This window comes from Ascaphus truei, chromosome 3, assembly GCF_040206685.1.
Source record: "Ascaphus truei isolate aAscTru1 chromosome 3, aAscTru1.hap1, whole genome shotgun sequence".
Taxonomy (NCBI): domain Eukaryota; kingdom Metazoa; phylum Chordata; class Amphibia; order Anura; family Ascaphidae; genus Ascaphus; species Ascaphus truei.
The window spans coordinates 118,036,442-118,053,846 of NC_134485.1; the positions used below are offsets into that span (position 1 = coordinate 118,036,442).

At 40.9% G+C, this 17,405-nt stretch overlaps 1 protein-coding gene across 7 annotated transcripts in view; it reads right to left on the reverse strand.

The window, feature by feature from the left end:
- The window catches only part of MID1 (midline 1), a 463,742-nt gene that overhangs the window by 127,536 nt on the left and 318,801 nt on the right, over positions 1–17,405 (reverse strand). For 6 of the 7 annotated variants that reach the window (XM_075589406.1, XM_075589407.1, XM_075589409.1 and 3 more), the window contains exon 2: positions 7,355–8,073. The exons of the other annotated variant lie outside the window; for it this stretch is intronic. In XM_075589406.1, coding sequence (XP_075445521.1) covers positions 7,355–8,017 — 663 coding nt within the window. In that variant the 5' untranslated portion in view covers positions 8,018–8,073. The remainder of the gene's footprint in view (positions 1–7,354; positions 8,074–17,405) is intronic. 7 annotated transcript variants of the gene reach the window in all.

Here is a 17,405-nt window from a genome sequence, read left to right on the forward strand (position 1 = left end):
ATATATATATACACATATATATACACACACACACACATATATAATACTGTCAATTATAGCACACTGCCATTGTGATAGCATACTTATTTTTATTTCTGTTAACAGATCTCAGAGAACAAACACAGGTGTCTCTTTATTACAGGTGTCTCAAGCCTGCAAAAGTGGAGCCTAACTAGTAAAAAAAAATCAGCACAGGATTCCCCAAGGAAAGGAAATCCCCAAAGAAAGCAATGGACTTGCTTCCTTTCATAAATCTGGTGCAAATATTTACAGCAGGGAAACATTAATTTATAGACAAACATTTTTCAGGTGTTTATAACCTAAGAAATATTGCAGGAGTTCCAAAATGACAAAGATTGTTAGAAAGGCCCTGAAAAATAAAAAAAATCTGCTTTTATATGAATAAACATACACTACAAAGGATTTAACAATGAAGCATGTGCTCTCAAAAACAAAAAGGTTTATTTCTACAAAATTATATCCAGTTCCAGTAAATGGCATTGCATCTCACGTAGCAGGGAATATACAAAAACTACTGTTAGAAGAACATATCTTTCTCCGACACTAGGCATTCTCACAAACTGCACATGACGTGTCCAGTCATGGCTTGTACAGTAGTGCTAACCCAAGACAGAGTGGGATGTTCAGTATGGAATAGTTTAAAAGAATGCAACTTCATTTTCTCATCCACGTCGTGCTGGCTAATTACCCATAAAATCAACAATAACATGCACTTCCACACATGTAATACACTTCATTAAGTGCCCATTCTCGACGCGGATAAAAGTAAAATGAATGATTACGTAGAGATTTATTGAACACAAAAGTGTCATTAGGAAGAGAGGATCGGACTGCCGCAGGGCAATGCTGCTACAATTTAAACACACAGTTGCCTCCCTGAGGATAATGGGTATTAAATAGATTGTCCATGCATCTTGATTCATCGCTAAGGATACATTATTACGAAGGCATATTGGATTTCTTCATTAAATACGGTGCAGCTATTTGGCCTAAATGAACAGCAACAGTAGAGCTGCTATTCTTGACTGTAGGTACCATGTTTTTCTAGTGCCATCAAGAGTCTACTGCTCATTTCTACCTTGCCAGACCTTTACACAGGCACACCACTAGGTTTGATACTCCTGATGAACCCTCCCGAGAGATGCCAATCGTGAGGGAGGAGGAGGTGCTGAGAGTGCTATCCTCCGACTGATTCACATCTTTACTTTGTTACTTTTGCCTTTTAAACTTTGACACAATGTGAGCAGTGGCAGATTTATAAAATGCCACCCAGAGGCATTTACCTGGTGCCACCATCCTCCAGCACCGCACCGTTCCATTGCCATGGCAACGCAACGTCTGGCACATTGCCGTCCACGCAATCGGCGCTGGCTGATCACGCATGCGCACATGCGGCTGGCAAGCGCCAATAGAATAATTTTACCATCTAAACTATTAATATCTTCTCTCTGGCTTTTCTTGGTAAAGTCCTCTCCCATCACACCACATTACCAGCGAAGATCTTTGCCACTGAATTGGGGATTGCTTTATTACTTTGGGGAATATGCTTTATTTTTTTTTTGTCATATTGCACTTTATGGTGTTTCTCTAAATTTCGGTTACTCGATCTGTGCTCCCTGGATTTTGGACGAATAAGACTCCCTTGCTGAAGGATGATGCTTTGCAGCGGCAGCTAAAATATGGCTTTAAGGGAAAAAGGAAAAAAAAAAAAAAAACACTAATAAATCCACTGTGTCTACCTCCTCATTACTGTTTGCAGATTGCAGTGGCAAGATGAGCATGAGTTATACACCAATGCTTATTAAAGAAAAGTGAGCATTACTACAGATGTGTGCCCTTAAACCACATCAACATCCAGCATATGAAAAAATTGAGTATGTATCAAGAGGTACAGGAGCACCGGTGCAGTTGCGTCTTAAATGCAACATATTTCTGCAGAATATAGCTACTGTTTTACAATTTGGCTCTTGCGGCGCTAGTATTTTTTGCTAAAAAAATAAAATATAAAGGCTTGTGCCACCTTTAAGGCGACGGTGAAAACCAATGCAGCAAACCATCAAAAAAAAAAAAAGTAACGCAGGCCACACATCGGGAAAAAGTAACGCAGGCCACACATCGGGGAAAAAGTAACGCAGGCCACACATCGGGAAAAAAGTAACGCAGGCCACACATCGGGAAAAAAGTAACGCAGGCCACACATCGGGAAAAAAGTAACGCAGGCCACACATCGGGAAAAAGTAACGCAGGCCACACATCGGGAAAAAAGTAACGCAGGCCACCCATCGGGGAAAAAGTAACGCAGGCCACACATCGGGGAAAAAGTAACGCAGGCCACACATCAGGAAAAAAGTAACGCAGGCCACACATCGGGAAAAAAGTAACGCAGGCCACACATCGGGAAAAAAGTAACGCAGGCCACACATCAGGAAAAAAGTAACGCAGGCCACACATCGGGAAAAAAGTAACGCAGGCCACCCATCGGGAAAAAAGTAACGCAGGCCACCCATCGGAAAAAAAGTAACGCAGGCCACACATCAGGAAAAAGTAACGCAGGCCACACATCGGGAAAAAAAGTAACGCAGGCCACACATCGGGGAAAAAGTAACGCAGGCCACACATCGGGGAAAAAGTAACGCAGGCCACACATCGGGGAAAAAGTAACGCAGGCCACATTGATCTGTGCCAATATGCAAATTAACTCTACCCTAACTCCTCCCACTTGCTCCATAAAATCACTCATCTCGTTTCAGACTGATGCAGACATAGCCAAAAACGGTTCAAGTTTAATACACAGGCGCTGCCTTTTTATCAAAATGACTCCTCTGCAACGGAATTTGCCCTTTGATACATAGAGCCCATTGTATTTATTATAGATGAAAAGAACAATGAACGGTAGCATGAGAATGAAGAATATGAATACTGAGCTATATTCAGAACGTGTTGCCATAATGTACAAACAATAAAGGCGTGAAGCAATGTAACGTAGGGTTACTGAATATATGTCATGTCAATAAAAACATCCCACGCTATATAAAGGAACTAGGTGTCTCCTGCCTACAAAGCTCATTCTATTTACAGAGATAAGAGAATTTTACTTATAAAGGGTTTGGTGGTTCCAAGCATAATTAAGGGTGCACATGTGAAAATCAGTAGGAGATATCACCCGTAATTATTGGTGTGCGCAAATAATATTTTTAGATCTTTATTGTAAAGCCTAAACGTTGAACCTTACAAATAGGACTAATTATAAGTCCAAACCTGATCGAGTGGCTTTTTTTTTGGTTAACCAGGAACAGAAGCAATCCCTTCCAGTAGCCTATATGAGTTTAACTAGAGATGGGTGACATTTTCGCCGTAATACAATTCCGCCGCGGACTGGCCATTTCCATTCAACTGCAGAATTCCGCTGATCAGTCTCAAAAATTCTCAGATTTTTTGTAGTACCCATTCCACCTTCGGATTCGGGTGTGCGGATTAAATTTTCATAAAGCCAGTGCCGAAAATTCACGGTAAGGATTCCGACAGGTTCGACCATCTCTAAGTTTAACTCATATAATTGTTAGGATCTTGCCTCCCTGAGGGAGTCCTGCTTTATTTAATTTTTTTCTTAAACAAAAAACAAAAATAATAGTTGTGTGTCAAAAATCATGATTTTCTTCATCCTTAGATTCCCAAATATCCCCAAAATTAGACGTTTCAGGCCCTCATGGCCTGAGGAAAATCAATGGGGGCCTGAAATGTCAGTTTGGGGATGTTTGCCTGATTTCCTGTCAATAAAGGCGATTTTTCACAGTAAAGAAAGTGTGTTGTGACTATTCTATATATTGACTAAGATGCTGAAAACAGCAAGTCTGTTTAATGTGCTGTTCGCTTGTTCCTGCTTTTATATTTGTACAAAACAAACTTCTACACATATTGGTCAATATGGTTTCTCACTCATCCAGTGATTCGGACCGAATGCTTTTTCCCAGTTTAACATATATGAAAGTTTAGAATCGGGATATATTTCCTGGAGATGGTTACAATTTGACCTTACATACAAGTCCAGACATAGTTGTTCAAAACCAGTAGGTTTGCTCAGTTTCCTTTCTAATATACCTATAATTAGATTGTAAGCTCTGTGGAGCAAGGACTCCTTTTCCTAAATGTCCCTTTTATGTCTTACGCTTCTTCCCATTATGTGTTATTTGTATTATTTGTTATTTATATGATTATGTCACGTGTATTAATTACTGCTGTGAAGCGCTACGTAAATTAATGGCGCTATATAAATAAAGATATACATACATACATATACCTAAGAAAAGTACAAAATGTCTTAATTGGAGAAACCTATAGAGCTCCGAGTTGGGGAATCCCTATTTTGTTTGTATATTCATAAAAAAGTGTAATTCCTGATTCAAATAAATGTGTTGATCTAATTATGGCCACATCTCGCCACCCATCATTTAGGGTCAGTAGATGTAGGTCAGTCAAGGAGAGTGGCAAATCTCTACTGCTGCTAGATATAACAAAGGGAACTAGTGATTAGGCACAAGGAATGGGAAGACGTTTTGATCCACACCAGCATCATCTCCATTCCTTCTGCACTGGGGAGAGTGGGAGAGCGGATTGCGAGTGTGACCAGCAGTTGGGGGATACAGGTGATTGCCCCATGGGCCGCACACCTGTTGCCCACCAATTTTCTACAGCTTTATCCAGTCACACAACTAAATATTTTAACGGGGTTTCCGAAAAGGATGACTACTGACCCAACATCCCACATTCAATCCCATTAACCCCTTCCAAATATGAATAGAGAAACTCTTCATGTATGAAAGGAGATTCCTTTATATTACTGCCGTGGGCTGCAGGTAGAGAGCGATACGTGAGCTAGGATATTTGGAATCAGACACCCCTGACCTGCAAGCCGAGCAAAATGTAGCCAAATGTAATTTTTCTTGGGTTGCCAAGGTTCGGGGTGTGTGTCCAATTCCCAAAATTTTAATTCGCTCACCCCTAGTTACATGGTATGAGAAATAGGCAGCCACACAAAGTTAACCCTTCAGTGATTGTACTGGTCTGCAGGTTGGGACTGTACTGAATGGCATTTTTTCTACGGATAAGAGACACGTCGTATTGTTATGAAATGTGCATATTCATTTTTTGGGGTGGGGGGTAACATTTTCCCCTTCGCCCATACAGACGATGTAATGTACCTTTACTATTTCTACAAATGGCTATCTTACAGCATTCCTTCTTAACCCTTAGAGTTGCCTGAAGGCCACAGACATTCAAGCACCCCCGGGTCCCGTAATGGCTTTGTTACCAACAGTGGAACGGAAGAGGCGGTGGCCTACACTACAAAAACGAGCCGCCCCTGCAGTGTCAGACCCAGGATGTAGTAGCTATGTCTTTGGGTACCCAACAGGTTAAAGAATCCTAATATATACTTGATCCATATCTTAACGTGATGGGTCCGAGTTTTATTTTATTATTCTTATTTAATAAGCGTCAACGTTGGTTTAGAAGTATATAATCAAGGCAGGCTTGTCAGAATTACCGACAGAATACTTTGCCTTCTGTCTAATGTCTTTGTTTTTTACATGACATGATTCGATCAATGGTGGAATACCGTACGAGTCTTAATGAACAGATTTCCTTCTTTACAAAAAAAAAATAAAAAGAAGGCAGATTACATTGGCATTTTTTTGTTCCCCGTTTAATGAAGGATGATATATTATTAAAATAATTAGCAACACTGCTTTGATAGAGTGCAAGTCATTAGCGGAGCCTGACACCCAGGAATACATGTCCAATCTAGACAATTAATTCTGGCACAAAATGTGTTTCCATCATTTCGCATGATCGCTGCTCCAAAAAAAATATGACAGTCATTTTGAACAATTACAAAAGAGCTATTCTACGCTTTCAGACTAAAGTAACGTTGATTATGTGCTCCCACCTTTAAGTGTAGGAATTTCTGGGAAAAGGGTATGTGGATTGTCTGTCGTTTGCACCATTTCTAATGGTAATTATTTAGAAAAATGATGTAGCTCTATTTTGCAAGAATTAGTAGCAAGTAAACATTGAAATGGCACTTAGTACAAGCACTTATATATGTATATACATACACAGAGACTCATGTGTGTACATACAACCCCCTAAAACTCAAGGTACTTATTTCAAAATATCCCACTGTCAGTATAAATAATTCTTATTGTAATTACATTTTTCAAGCAGGGATTAAAGAGTATTGCACTTATATGGCATTTTCAGGACAATTGATTTGAGCTTCTGAGCTTATCTTGTTCTTCCTCTTTATGCAAAGCCTGCTTACATGTTTTTAATCTAATATTAAATAAAACGAACAAAACAAAGCCTTTTACCTAAACAGAACTCTCCATCATTCATTCTTTTTAGTAGCAGTATCAGAAACGTGATTACCTTCTTCCTGATGACCAATACATTAGCTGAAGCACACTACATGACCAGTAGGTCAAATCTTATATGGTCACCTGGCCAAACAAAAGGAGTCTATTTACTAATGACTCCCGGCTGCAAAACGGGAGCAAAAATCAGTGCAACAGAACTAATTGGAATTTTTACTTTGAATAAATCTGCTGCAATTCTATTGCACAAGGTTCCCCTACTTCTGCAGCTGAGAGAGCTTAGTAAATAACCCCCAAAGTGACCACTGCATGTATTCTGAACGCAGAACACTGACTCTTATGTATCAAGGCAAAAGTGGTGCACTTCTTGGGCAAACATATTGAACCGTACTGTATGTATTAATGTCAATGGAATTTTGTCATTTAATACATATGGTTCAATGATTTTGATCCAGGAATGCACCACCTTCGGCTTGAGACATATGCCCTAAAGTTTGCACTGAAAATTATTGCGGCAAAAATTCTTTGGCATTTGAGTCTGAAGTCTCAAGTCCCCAACCACAACATACAGGAACATTGTAAAATCCTACTTTGTGTATCGTGTTGACAGCCTTATTCTGCACAGTTTTTTCTATTTCTTGTACTCCGTGTCTGAATACACACATTTTAAATCTGTCAGCCACTAGCTTTTGCGTGGAATACATGCATAGTGACCTCAAGACATACGTATAGTTACAAAACTTGATTCTGGTGTTTCAGTCTTCGAATATTGATCTCTATGTTGTGGAAACATTTCTCCCAGTCATTTATTATATGCATTTTCTAAAGTGTGCATGGGTAGTACTATAAGTTAATAAAATAATAATAATAATATATATAATTATTATTATTTTTAAACAAACAACTTCGCTTGTAGCGTGTTCATCAATTAACAATTGTGAGTGTAGCCCCGTAACTCTTACCTTCAATTTGTCGTATCTATCACCGAGGGCAGCCACCTGATGATCTCGATGTCGCCCAACCAATTTACACAAGGCACAGATTAGCTGGTCATCTGTCACGCAGTACATGTTAACTTTCTCATCATCGTGCTCCAGGCACATTAACCCTCTGATGTGCGAATCCGGGATGGGCTCGATTAAACGGTGGCCAGTGAATGGCTTCTTGTTCGGGTGAGTGGCCTTCAGGCAGCTTTCGCAGTAGGACACTTCGCAGGTCACGCATGTCTTTACGGCCTCCCGCGCCTGGTCCTGATCACAGAACTGGCAGAGGACTTTCTCACTAGATGTCATGCTGCTGTTTGTATCGTAAGCCCGTTCACGGCGAGTTTCACTAGGGGAATTGGGCCCACTCACAGATGCCTTCTGAAACCTGTCGATGATGTTCTGCAGAGTCACGTTCCGCTTGAGTCCGTCTAAGCCACGCTTGCTGAGTGTGATGACATAACGGCAGGTGGGGCACTGGAAGGCGTTAATGGATTCTACGGATTCGTTGTTGGCACAGTGGGAGACGAGGATGCGATGCGCACAGTTGAAACAGAGGCTGTGAGCGCAAGGCAGCAGCAGTGGGTCTTCAAACAGCTCCAGACAGATAGGGCAGGTCAGTTCAGACTCCAGTGTTTCCATCTTCAGGCAAAGCTTTCCTGTGTCGTCAGCAAAATCCAGGGAAGCTGATCAGCTATCTGGAAACACAATATAACATTTGATTAAGCTAGAGAGCATGAGGGGTCAGCTATGGGGGGTTGTCAACTTTGATGCTAGTAATACTTTCACATGAACTTATTATGTCTGTGAAAAAACTAAAATGTACACTCTTCCTGGCATCAATTAAAGCTATTATTATCCATACAGTTTTATTGATGCAGGCATAATTGGAGGGGGTGGGGGGGGGGGGGACGGACGAGACAGAGAGAAACAAATGAATGTCATTAATATATTGCAGGCAGTTCCACTTGCATTTGTTCATATTAAAGAATACACAGTGTTTTTAATCTAAAGAAATTTGAAAAGCAACCACACGAATTATGGTGATCTATCAATAGCAAGATAACGGGTGCAAGACACCAAGGGAACCTGAGGTTTTGGGAAGTAGCTTTTGTACAGTTCTCACATATTTATTTCCAGAGAGGATAGGACAAATGAAGCCTCCCACGCGATAATCGGCAAAATGCTTTTAGACCGTTTCTGTATAATCTCCACATATCTGTTCACTGGGAAAAGAATTTGAATCACACCCACGTCATCTTCTGTCCAAGACGAACACTGAATAGTTCTGACTTGTTATGAAAGATGGCTTTTTATTTATGGCGTAGCATAACTGAAGTCTAATTGCCTGCTACTCTCTTCAGTTGCAGAGCGGAGAATTGCTTCGTAAAGAGTCGCCCTACGCAGCTCTCCCTGCCTCTACACTCGTCATAGGCTCAACTGTGCCTCGAATAGACAGGTCAGTGAAGCAGAAGCAAAAGCTATGCTTCACACTCGGAGAGCTGTACCTCTTCACAGTGCCATATACATAGGCTTTGTTGCTCACGATTGAGGACAGGTTCAGACACCACAGCTGCAACACTGTACGCTGTAAAGTTATTCAATTGGTATTAACTCTTATCTTCTTTGCCCCTTATTGTACACGGGGGGTGGGGGGGGAGGAACCCACAAAACCTTGGTTCATTAAAGTTTGCTCTCATTAGCAGCGGCTTGGAAATGCGATTTCTTTACTTCACTACGATTAATGGGAATATTTTTTCACAGCCACAGAGGATCTTATGGGAATACAACCTTTCAACAAATAATGTGCAAGCATAAATCACAACAGATCTACTTATACCGAATGCTGCAACAGAAGAGCTGGATTTTAAACCAACAGATACATTTTAAACAGTAATTTACCTCTGGCTCAGAATTGGAAGTAATTGGTTACAGCCACACACAAAACAAGTTATGGGGAGTAAAAAAAAATAATGACAAAAGCTGTCCACCGTACAGTAAATAAAAATAACACTTGTGAGTACATTCACATGTCTCATACAGGTCTGCAACCTGTCTTTCCCCATTATCTCTTAGCATATAATGCTTCCACTGCAGCCAGCGATACTGGGTAATGAAATGTAAATGAGCACAAACTGTTTCACATTTTGCTTCTAGTCCATTTTCACATGGATCGCTATAAGCTTATGCCTGCCGCATTACCCAGCTGTTTCAGCAGAGCCGGAGTTAAAGAAGTGCATATCCAGTAAAACTACTCACAGACAGCTCATTCGTAATTGGTTGAGATAGATCATTAAAAATAAATACTGCATCATTTGGACCAAGACCAAACGGTTTACGGGCAGGCAAAGCAAACCAACTACAATGGTATTGAATAGCTAGCTTTTAACCTTCCTTGCACCCTTCCCTCTGTTGGGTACTGGTCTTTAACGCTCCTTTGCCCTTCATCTTCTTCTTTCCACTGACCTCCTCTCGACTTATTTCACTCATTAGCAGCGTCTGGAGCCAGTAGCAGCTCTGTCATGCCTTTGGGCGGCTGTTTGTACAGCTCTGGTTTAGTACACACATCGGAAGTTACATTGCTTGCTAGCGGTTTCAGATGCATTCCCACCACTCCTGACAAATTGATCATGAGAACCTCCACATACTTCCAGCTGCCCAGTTACAGTAATTCTCAGAGTAAACATATTGGGCTTAATTGACTTTGTAACATTAGGTCAACAGTTGCTCTCTGAAAGTTTGTATAAATACACGTGCTATAAAATTGATGCGCAAAGTGGGTATTTTTGTTGATTTTAGTTCTGGGGTTCCCTTGCTTCCCGAGATATGTCCATCTGAAGGGGCTGCCGGTAGCCGCCTGGCTGGGTTCACAATATGGCAGATTAAAAGTCCTGTGGGCCAACAAGAAGCCGTGTCCTCTTCCCTTGCAGCTTCTTATTGTCCCACGGGACGTTTAAACTGAAGAGAGATACCAGCAATGCCTCCTCCCGTAAGAATCTCGGTGGTTGAATTTAATGTGGTTCATCTCCGGAGTCTCACTGCTTTAAACCAAAGGGGTGGGGGTTTTCTCAATGACTCATATCTTTACAATTCTTCTGCATCAGGGATGAAAGAAATTGCCAGACCATGCACTACTGAATTAATGGTATTTAAAGATATATTAAGATAATAAGATATATTATTCCACCTTTAAAAGTCTACATCCCGTTTAGCAGCATAAGTCAGCAATAAAAAAATTATTTCAAAAATGTTCTGATGACGTCCCAAAATCCTAACTTCAATAAATAAAACAGCAACTTCCACGGAATATACATTGTATTCTGCATTCAAGAGTATAAGTATTATGCCTTAAAGAGGTAATACAAGCAGGCAAATTGTTTTCCAATTTTATTTTTACATAGGATTGAAGCAGGTCTCCTGAGCTGAAACCCATTAATGTCAGCTCCGGGGACCCAATGCTTCCAGAGATACATACCTCCATAGGTGGTGCCGGTAACCGCTTGGTTAGCAGCGTTCATGCAATGGTGGAGTTTCAAAGCTCCCGCGCTCTGTGGACCAATAGGAAGCTGAGACGTCATCAGCTTCGGCTTCCTATTGGCCTGTGTAACAGGAAGCTTGAAACCCCAGATAGCCCAGCCTACGCGGCTACTGGTGCCCCGTACAGAGGTCAGTATTTCTGCAAGCAGGGGGTTAAAATGAATGGGGTTCAGCCCCGATGACCCCTGCTTCAATCCCATTTAACAAACAAAACAAAAATCACCCCTTGGATTGCTCCTTTAATGTGGTAACAATGATGAAGTGATTCCAAAGTTACAATCGAAGGTACACTGTTGGGCATAAAACGTTTACATTGTGAATTTCCCAAAGTGATAGTTGGCAAAATATATTGATGTTACAATAAGCTGAAATATACAATCTCCTGAGTTATTAATGTCTCTAACAATATAAGATGCGTTCATGCCGCATTATATGTTATACCATCAGAAGTTAAATGATTACTTTATCATAGATTAATAGGCTTCTAGTAGTGTGGCTTTCAAGCTGTGGGTATCTAAAACAGTCTACAGCAGAAGGATCTAAATCAATATGTCATGTGGGCAAACTACTCAAATTATTTGTTCATCTGATACGTATAAAACCTGCAAGAATGTTTTAGCAACATTGAAACCTGATACACCAAATAACATACAATAAATGGTGTTTCCACCAGGGTCATGTTCAACCGATGAAATAATACTGGTGTTAAAGACTCTCCAAAGTAAGGCAACTAGTGAAGGCGTTCACAATAAAACTCAGAATGAAAAGAGGAAAACGATACATGCACATACAAACAGACAGTAGATATGTGAGTTGGGAGATAGATAGATTATACAAACACACACATATTTGACAATGGGAATGAGAATGGAACTTGAACAGGAAAATATAGGGCATTCCTTTCGATGTTATACATTCCGTGGAAGCAAGTCTCTCACCACCCTGTCAGAGGGAACGTGCTAGAATCAACAAGTGGAAGAAATAGTCAAGGATGATGGGAAAGACTTTAAAGCAACAATCTGGGCTGCCTTGTTTTTATTTTGAATTTTTTTCATCCTCCTTCCATTTTTTTTTTTTTTTAAACACTTAACTGGACCACGTTATATTCCACGCCGGGGTCCCTGTGGTCTCCGAGATACTCTTCTGTGGCTTCCTATAGGATCGCATTATATGGGAGATTTTAAGGTACCTTCACTACTAGTATCTCAGTAACCAGAGGGGTTGGGGGGGGAGGGTATCCATAGCTGAAAATAATGCGGTTCAGATCTGGTGACTCCCCTGGTTCTCGTTCTGTACGTTTTGGGGAATCTCTGCTTTAAAGGAGCAATCCAAGCAGGCCATTTTATTAAAAAAAAAAATATATATATTTTATTTACGTATGTTTGAATCAGTGGTTCTACGAAGCTGAAACCCATTCATTTTAGCTCCGGGAACCCCCCTGCTTCCTGAGTTACTTACCTCCAAAAGGAGCGCTGGCATCTCTGCAAAGTTTGAAGCTCCCGCATCACGTGGGCCAATAGGAAGCCGCACGGAATGACGTAACGCAGGACCTTTGAAACGCCGCCAATTAAGCGACTACCGGCACCCCCTATTTAGGCAAGTATCTCTGCAAGTAGGGGGTCCCCAGAGCTGAAATTCACAGGGTTCAGCTCCAGAGACACCCTTTTTCAAACCTATTTTTCTTTTTTCTTTTTTAAATCAAGAAATAAAAAACGGTCCCCTTGGATTACCTCTTTAACACCTTGAGGTCTATAGCTACAGTTCAGTGCATATTTACAAAACCAGCTTGAACTGTATAAATGCACTTCTACACTCTGGACATGATCTATTTTTTTCCCTTCCACTTCACACAAACATACCTCAGAGCGACATGCTCTACAAATAAGGTCATTGTTTAAATTTTGTTTATTCTTACAGGGGTAAAAAAAATAAAAAAAATATATAGATTGGACCCTTTTCTCAATGCAAGTAGCCCACACAATACACTCTCTTACAAAATGCTTACGAGTGTATTATGTTGATGAACTGCATTATAAAAACTAGTTGTTTATTCCCTACAGATTGGAGGACGTGGAGAACATGACGTAGCGTTTGGCCTGACGGTAAACAGGTTAGGCCTGAAATCAGGGCCTGTCCGAAGAGGTTTAGAATTGAAATGAATTCTGCTGTAGAACCCTTTTTTAAATGAGTGGGCCTTTTGTTTTGTGGTGAAATCGCTAATGTAATGCGTTAGTGGGCAACCCCTATTTTTAGTTTTCATTAGCTTATTGATTTTTTTTCTTCAAACAATTGAAATGTCACTACTCTTTGAACATAAAAACAAAACCAAACAAAAAAAAAACAAGTGTGTGTTTTTCTATATAAAGAAAAAGACAGGCACAAATACAGTTAAACTATTTTACTAGGAATATATATTATACATGCACACACATACAAAAAAAAATACAAAAAATAATGCTGGGTGCACACAAACAAAGAGCCACAGACCAAAAAGAATGAATAATATATACTTATCAGAAATCCAGGTGCTTGCAGACAGACAGGGAAAACCAACCAGTCTAATAGATTCACAGAAACATGAAGTCCGCAGCACACTCAATAGAAAAAGGCTTATTTAATCTCAATAAATCATCAGGCGATCACCAAAACTCCATTGCGACGTACGTTTCAGACCACAAGGTCTTTTCTCAAAAACATTTTTTTTTGTGGTATAGTTTAAAGCAGCAAAACGTGTGATATCTTAAATGTTTTTATCATTTCTGTAGTATTAGATAATAGTGGCTTTTTTTTCATTCAACTTTTAATGAGGGTTGAAGCATCTTTCCATTTCTATAGCACGTTTTAGCCCGCCTCCCAAGCAGTGCAAGATTTTTGCAACACTTTCCCGTTTGTGATCATTTGTTGCCAATGGTCCCAGCAGTTTGAGCTGTGAACTGTAACAATAGATATTGTTACCTCAGTAAATATAAGGATGTCACTGTAGGTGCTCCATGACTGAATCAGCCATTATGTTAGGCACACAAGCAAGATTTCTAGATTTATAACAGGAACACCAAACTTTTGGCAGCTGAGGTGCATTGCCACATGATATATAACACACACACACACACACACACACACACACACACACACACACACACACAGAAGGGGGGGGTGGTGAAAATGTAGTATGTATTGCTGCTTAAGCAACGGCAAACAAATATCCAATTTCTATCAGCTGCAAAAGTGGTGCAGTAACTAGTACGAAAAACAAAACATGCATAAAAGTGAGTTCAGTTTTTTTTTCTACCACAATTTTACCATTTGCATTATTGTTAAACTGAAAACAACAAGTAACTCCTGCTATTGCTTCAGATAATCGCTAATAGAGATTGCCGCAACCAACCTAATGCAATGTGTCTTAAACATTGGGATATGGATGCATTTTTAAAAGGATACTTTCAACCTCATTGTGGTACGGCTTTGTTATTGGAGCAGAGCTGTGGCAGTGAGAGAACAGTTTATAGTTATCTGATGCAGAATGTTAGACTTCAGCCACTTCAGATATAGAGGATTTGGGGGGGGGGGGCAAAGAAAAAGGCAAAAAGCCCTATCTGCTCGAACTTGAGGAGTGTCAGAGTAGGAGGAGTTACATGGTGCCAGGGTGCCCTAAACCAGGGGTAAGCAATCATTCCCCCCTGTGCCCCCCTGCAGGCTCTCCCCCTGTTCGCCCCACCCCCCCCCCCGCTCCTTAACTTGGCTCCGGCGTTCTGACGTCACAACGTCATGTGGCATCACGTTGCCATGGTGACGTGTCGCCAGAAGCTGTCGGAGCCAGAGGTTTTCGCCGCTCCCCCGGCATTTAATTTAAATGCCTTCGGAAAGAGCGCAGGGTCCTCTGTAAGCATCTTGCCCCCACTTCACGCACTCCTGCCCTAAACGTCACACACGTTCATAAATTGATATTGACAGCTATGATATATAGCTGCTTGTTCAATAAGGTTGTAGTTGCAGTAAATTGAAATCTCACACCTTATCCCTTCTCAAACATTATTGTTTCAAAATTAAACAGGTGTTGTTAAGATTTATTACTAACTCCCTGGAGAAAACCTTAATAGTAAAAAGCACAATAATATATATCACAGGAAATACACTCTTTTGTTAGTGGCTATCATGCCTAACTAAAGAAACAATGAGGCTGCAATTCAATTGGGTTCTGAGAAAAAGCCGTCTCTGGAAAGGCACAAAGGCCGTTATTTTTAGGTGCCCTTTAAAAGTAAACGCAATGCAACTAAAGAAAATAAAATTGAGATCACAATGGAAAGTAATGTCACATTGTGAAAAAAAAAAAAAATAGTATGGGACCAGCATCTTGTGATAGTTCAGACTTCCTATAAACTTGTTGGGACTTCTATATTAATTATAACCACACATTAAATAAGTTATGGTGCGTAAAAAGTGACAACAATTCCCCACTAAACAGCAAATAAAAAATATCACTTTCGAGCACATTCACATGTCTCAGTCAGGTCTGCAACCTGCCTTTCTCCATTATCTCTTAGCATACAATGTTTCAATTGCAGCTAGGGATTCTGGGTAATGACATGCAAATAAGTACAGTGTCACCTTTTGCTTCAAATTCATTTCAACATGGGCCACTACAAGCTTATGCCAGACATATTCCACAGCTTTTCAGCACAACCTGGGTTAAAGACGTACATAGCCAGTAAACCTACTCACAGACAGCTTTTTTAAATTCCCTCCCCGTGAACTCAAGCCGCTTCAGTGGCTTGGGTGCTCTTGCTTGAGACTGTCCTCCCGAAGTCGAAAAAGTAATGTTACTCCTCCCAAGGATCTTCAGCCTGAGGGCCAGGAAGCTCCGAGGGCTCTTTGACGCTGTCCTCCATCAGGGTTCTGGACGTCTTCCTCTTCTTTTCTTTGGCCAGAAGGCCCGCAAGGAAGTCCAAGATTTTGGTTTTCGGCTGGAGCCTACTCACCCAGGTCGTTTTCTCTCCGAAGAGACAGTGACTAGCCGTGCATAACTGCATCTCCTCTGCACACACCAACACAAAGTAAGTGCTATGTGTAAAGTGGGTGCACTGCTACCGCAACCACAGCAGGACACCAAGTGCTGCGTGTCTGTGCCGGGGCACCGCAGCCTTGATGGGCCAGGCTAAAAAATGTCATCCCCAATTAGCCAGAAGGCCCATGAATGAGGGAAGTAAATCCGTAGAATCAAGGGCCCAATGCCGGAAACTGTTCCACATACCATTGTGCAGCTGCGTTAGGGCATAACCTTGCCCGCTGCGAGCCTCACACAGAGGGTACTGTATTAAGACCCCCCCACCCCACCCCACCACCACCACCACTACCACCACCACTGTGACTTCTCCAGCCGGGGTGCATGGATCCAAGAAATCTTGGGCTCATCCCACCTCTCAACCAGGCCAGAGGACCAAATGTGTGCCCCTGTCCATCCTACTCCTGCCACAGGTAGGATAGACACTACACTTGGTCTTAGCCAAAAGGCCAAGAAGACAGCTGTTCCAACCTTTTGGGGCTTATTAGTGTGAGGTTGGTTATACTGGCTTTGCAATGTGAAGCTGGGATAGGTTTCAGCCACACAATAAATAAGTTATGGTGGGTACAAAAAAGTGCCCAAAACACTCCGTACAGTGTACAGCAAATAAAAATATCACTTGTGAGCACATTCACGTCTCAGACAAGTCTGCAACCCGCCGTTCCCCATTATCTCTTAGCATGCAGCGCTTCCACTGCAGCCAGGGATTCTGGGAAATGATATGCAAATGAGCACACAGTGTACTCATTCTAAAAATGTTTTGATAATCTTTATGATACATAAGGGGGGGTTATTCATTAAACTGTGGTAACCAACTCCAACTGATCCAAGTTTAATGAATAACACGCTTATTGCAACTTCTGCCATTCATTGCTGGAAAGAATAACAAGCAGCCTTATCATATATCAACACTTAAGGGGTTAAATTAACATGGCGAAAGGGAAATGTAAACTAACGAACAACTCACTACACGCGGAAACAAAAAGAATAGTTTTGATGCAGGGAACAAAATGACGAAAGGTCACTATTAAAAAGGGCATGTTAGCTTAATCTACAACCATGTTTGCTGCATAACAATAGGGGTTGCAGGTTGATTCAGAACTGATCCTAATGTGATACTAACTTGTCTGATTGCACTGTTAGCACAAATATCATAACTGCTAAATGTGTTAATTTTTTGTTGTTGCTATAATTGGTCATCTTATTCCTACTTCTAATATCCGGGATTTATTAATGCGCAAAGCGTAGTTACATAGTACAGCTCAACCCCCTTATAACGCTGTGCTTGGGGTCCAAAGAACCACATCGCGTTATAAGCTTTAGAAATAATGTACACTTGTATGAATTGTACAATAAAGTATTTAAGATACCAATAATCTTGTTGTAAAGTATTCATAATACAAAAATTGGGAGCCACGCTTGCATCGCGTTATA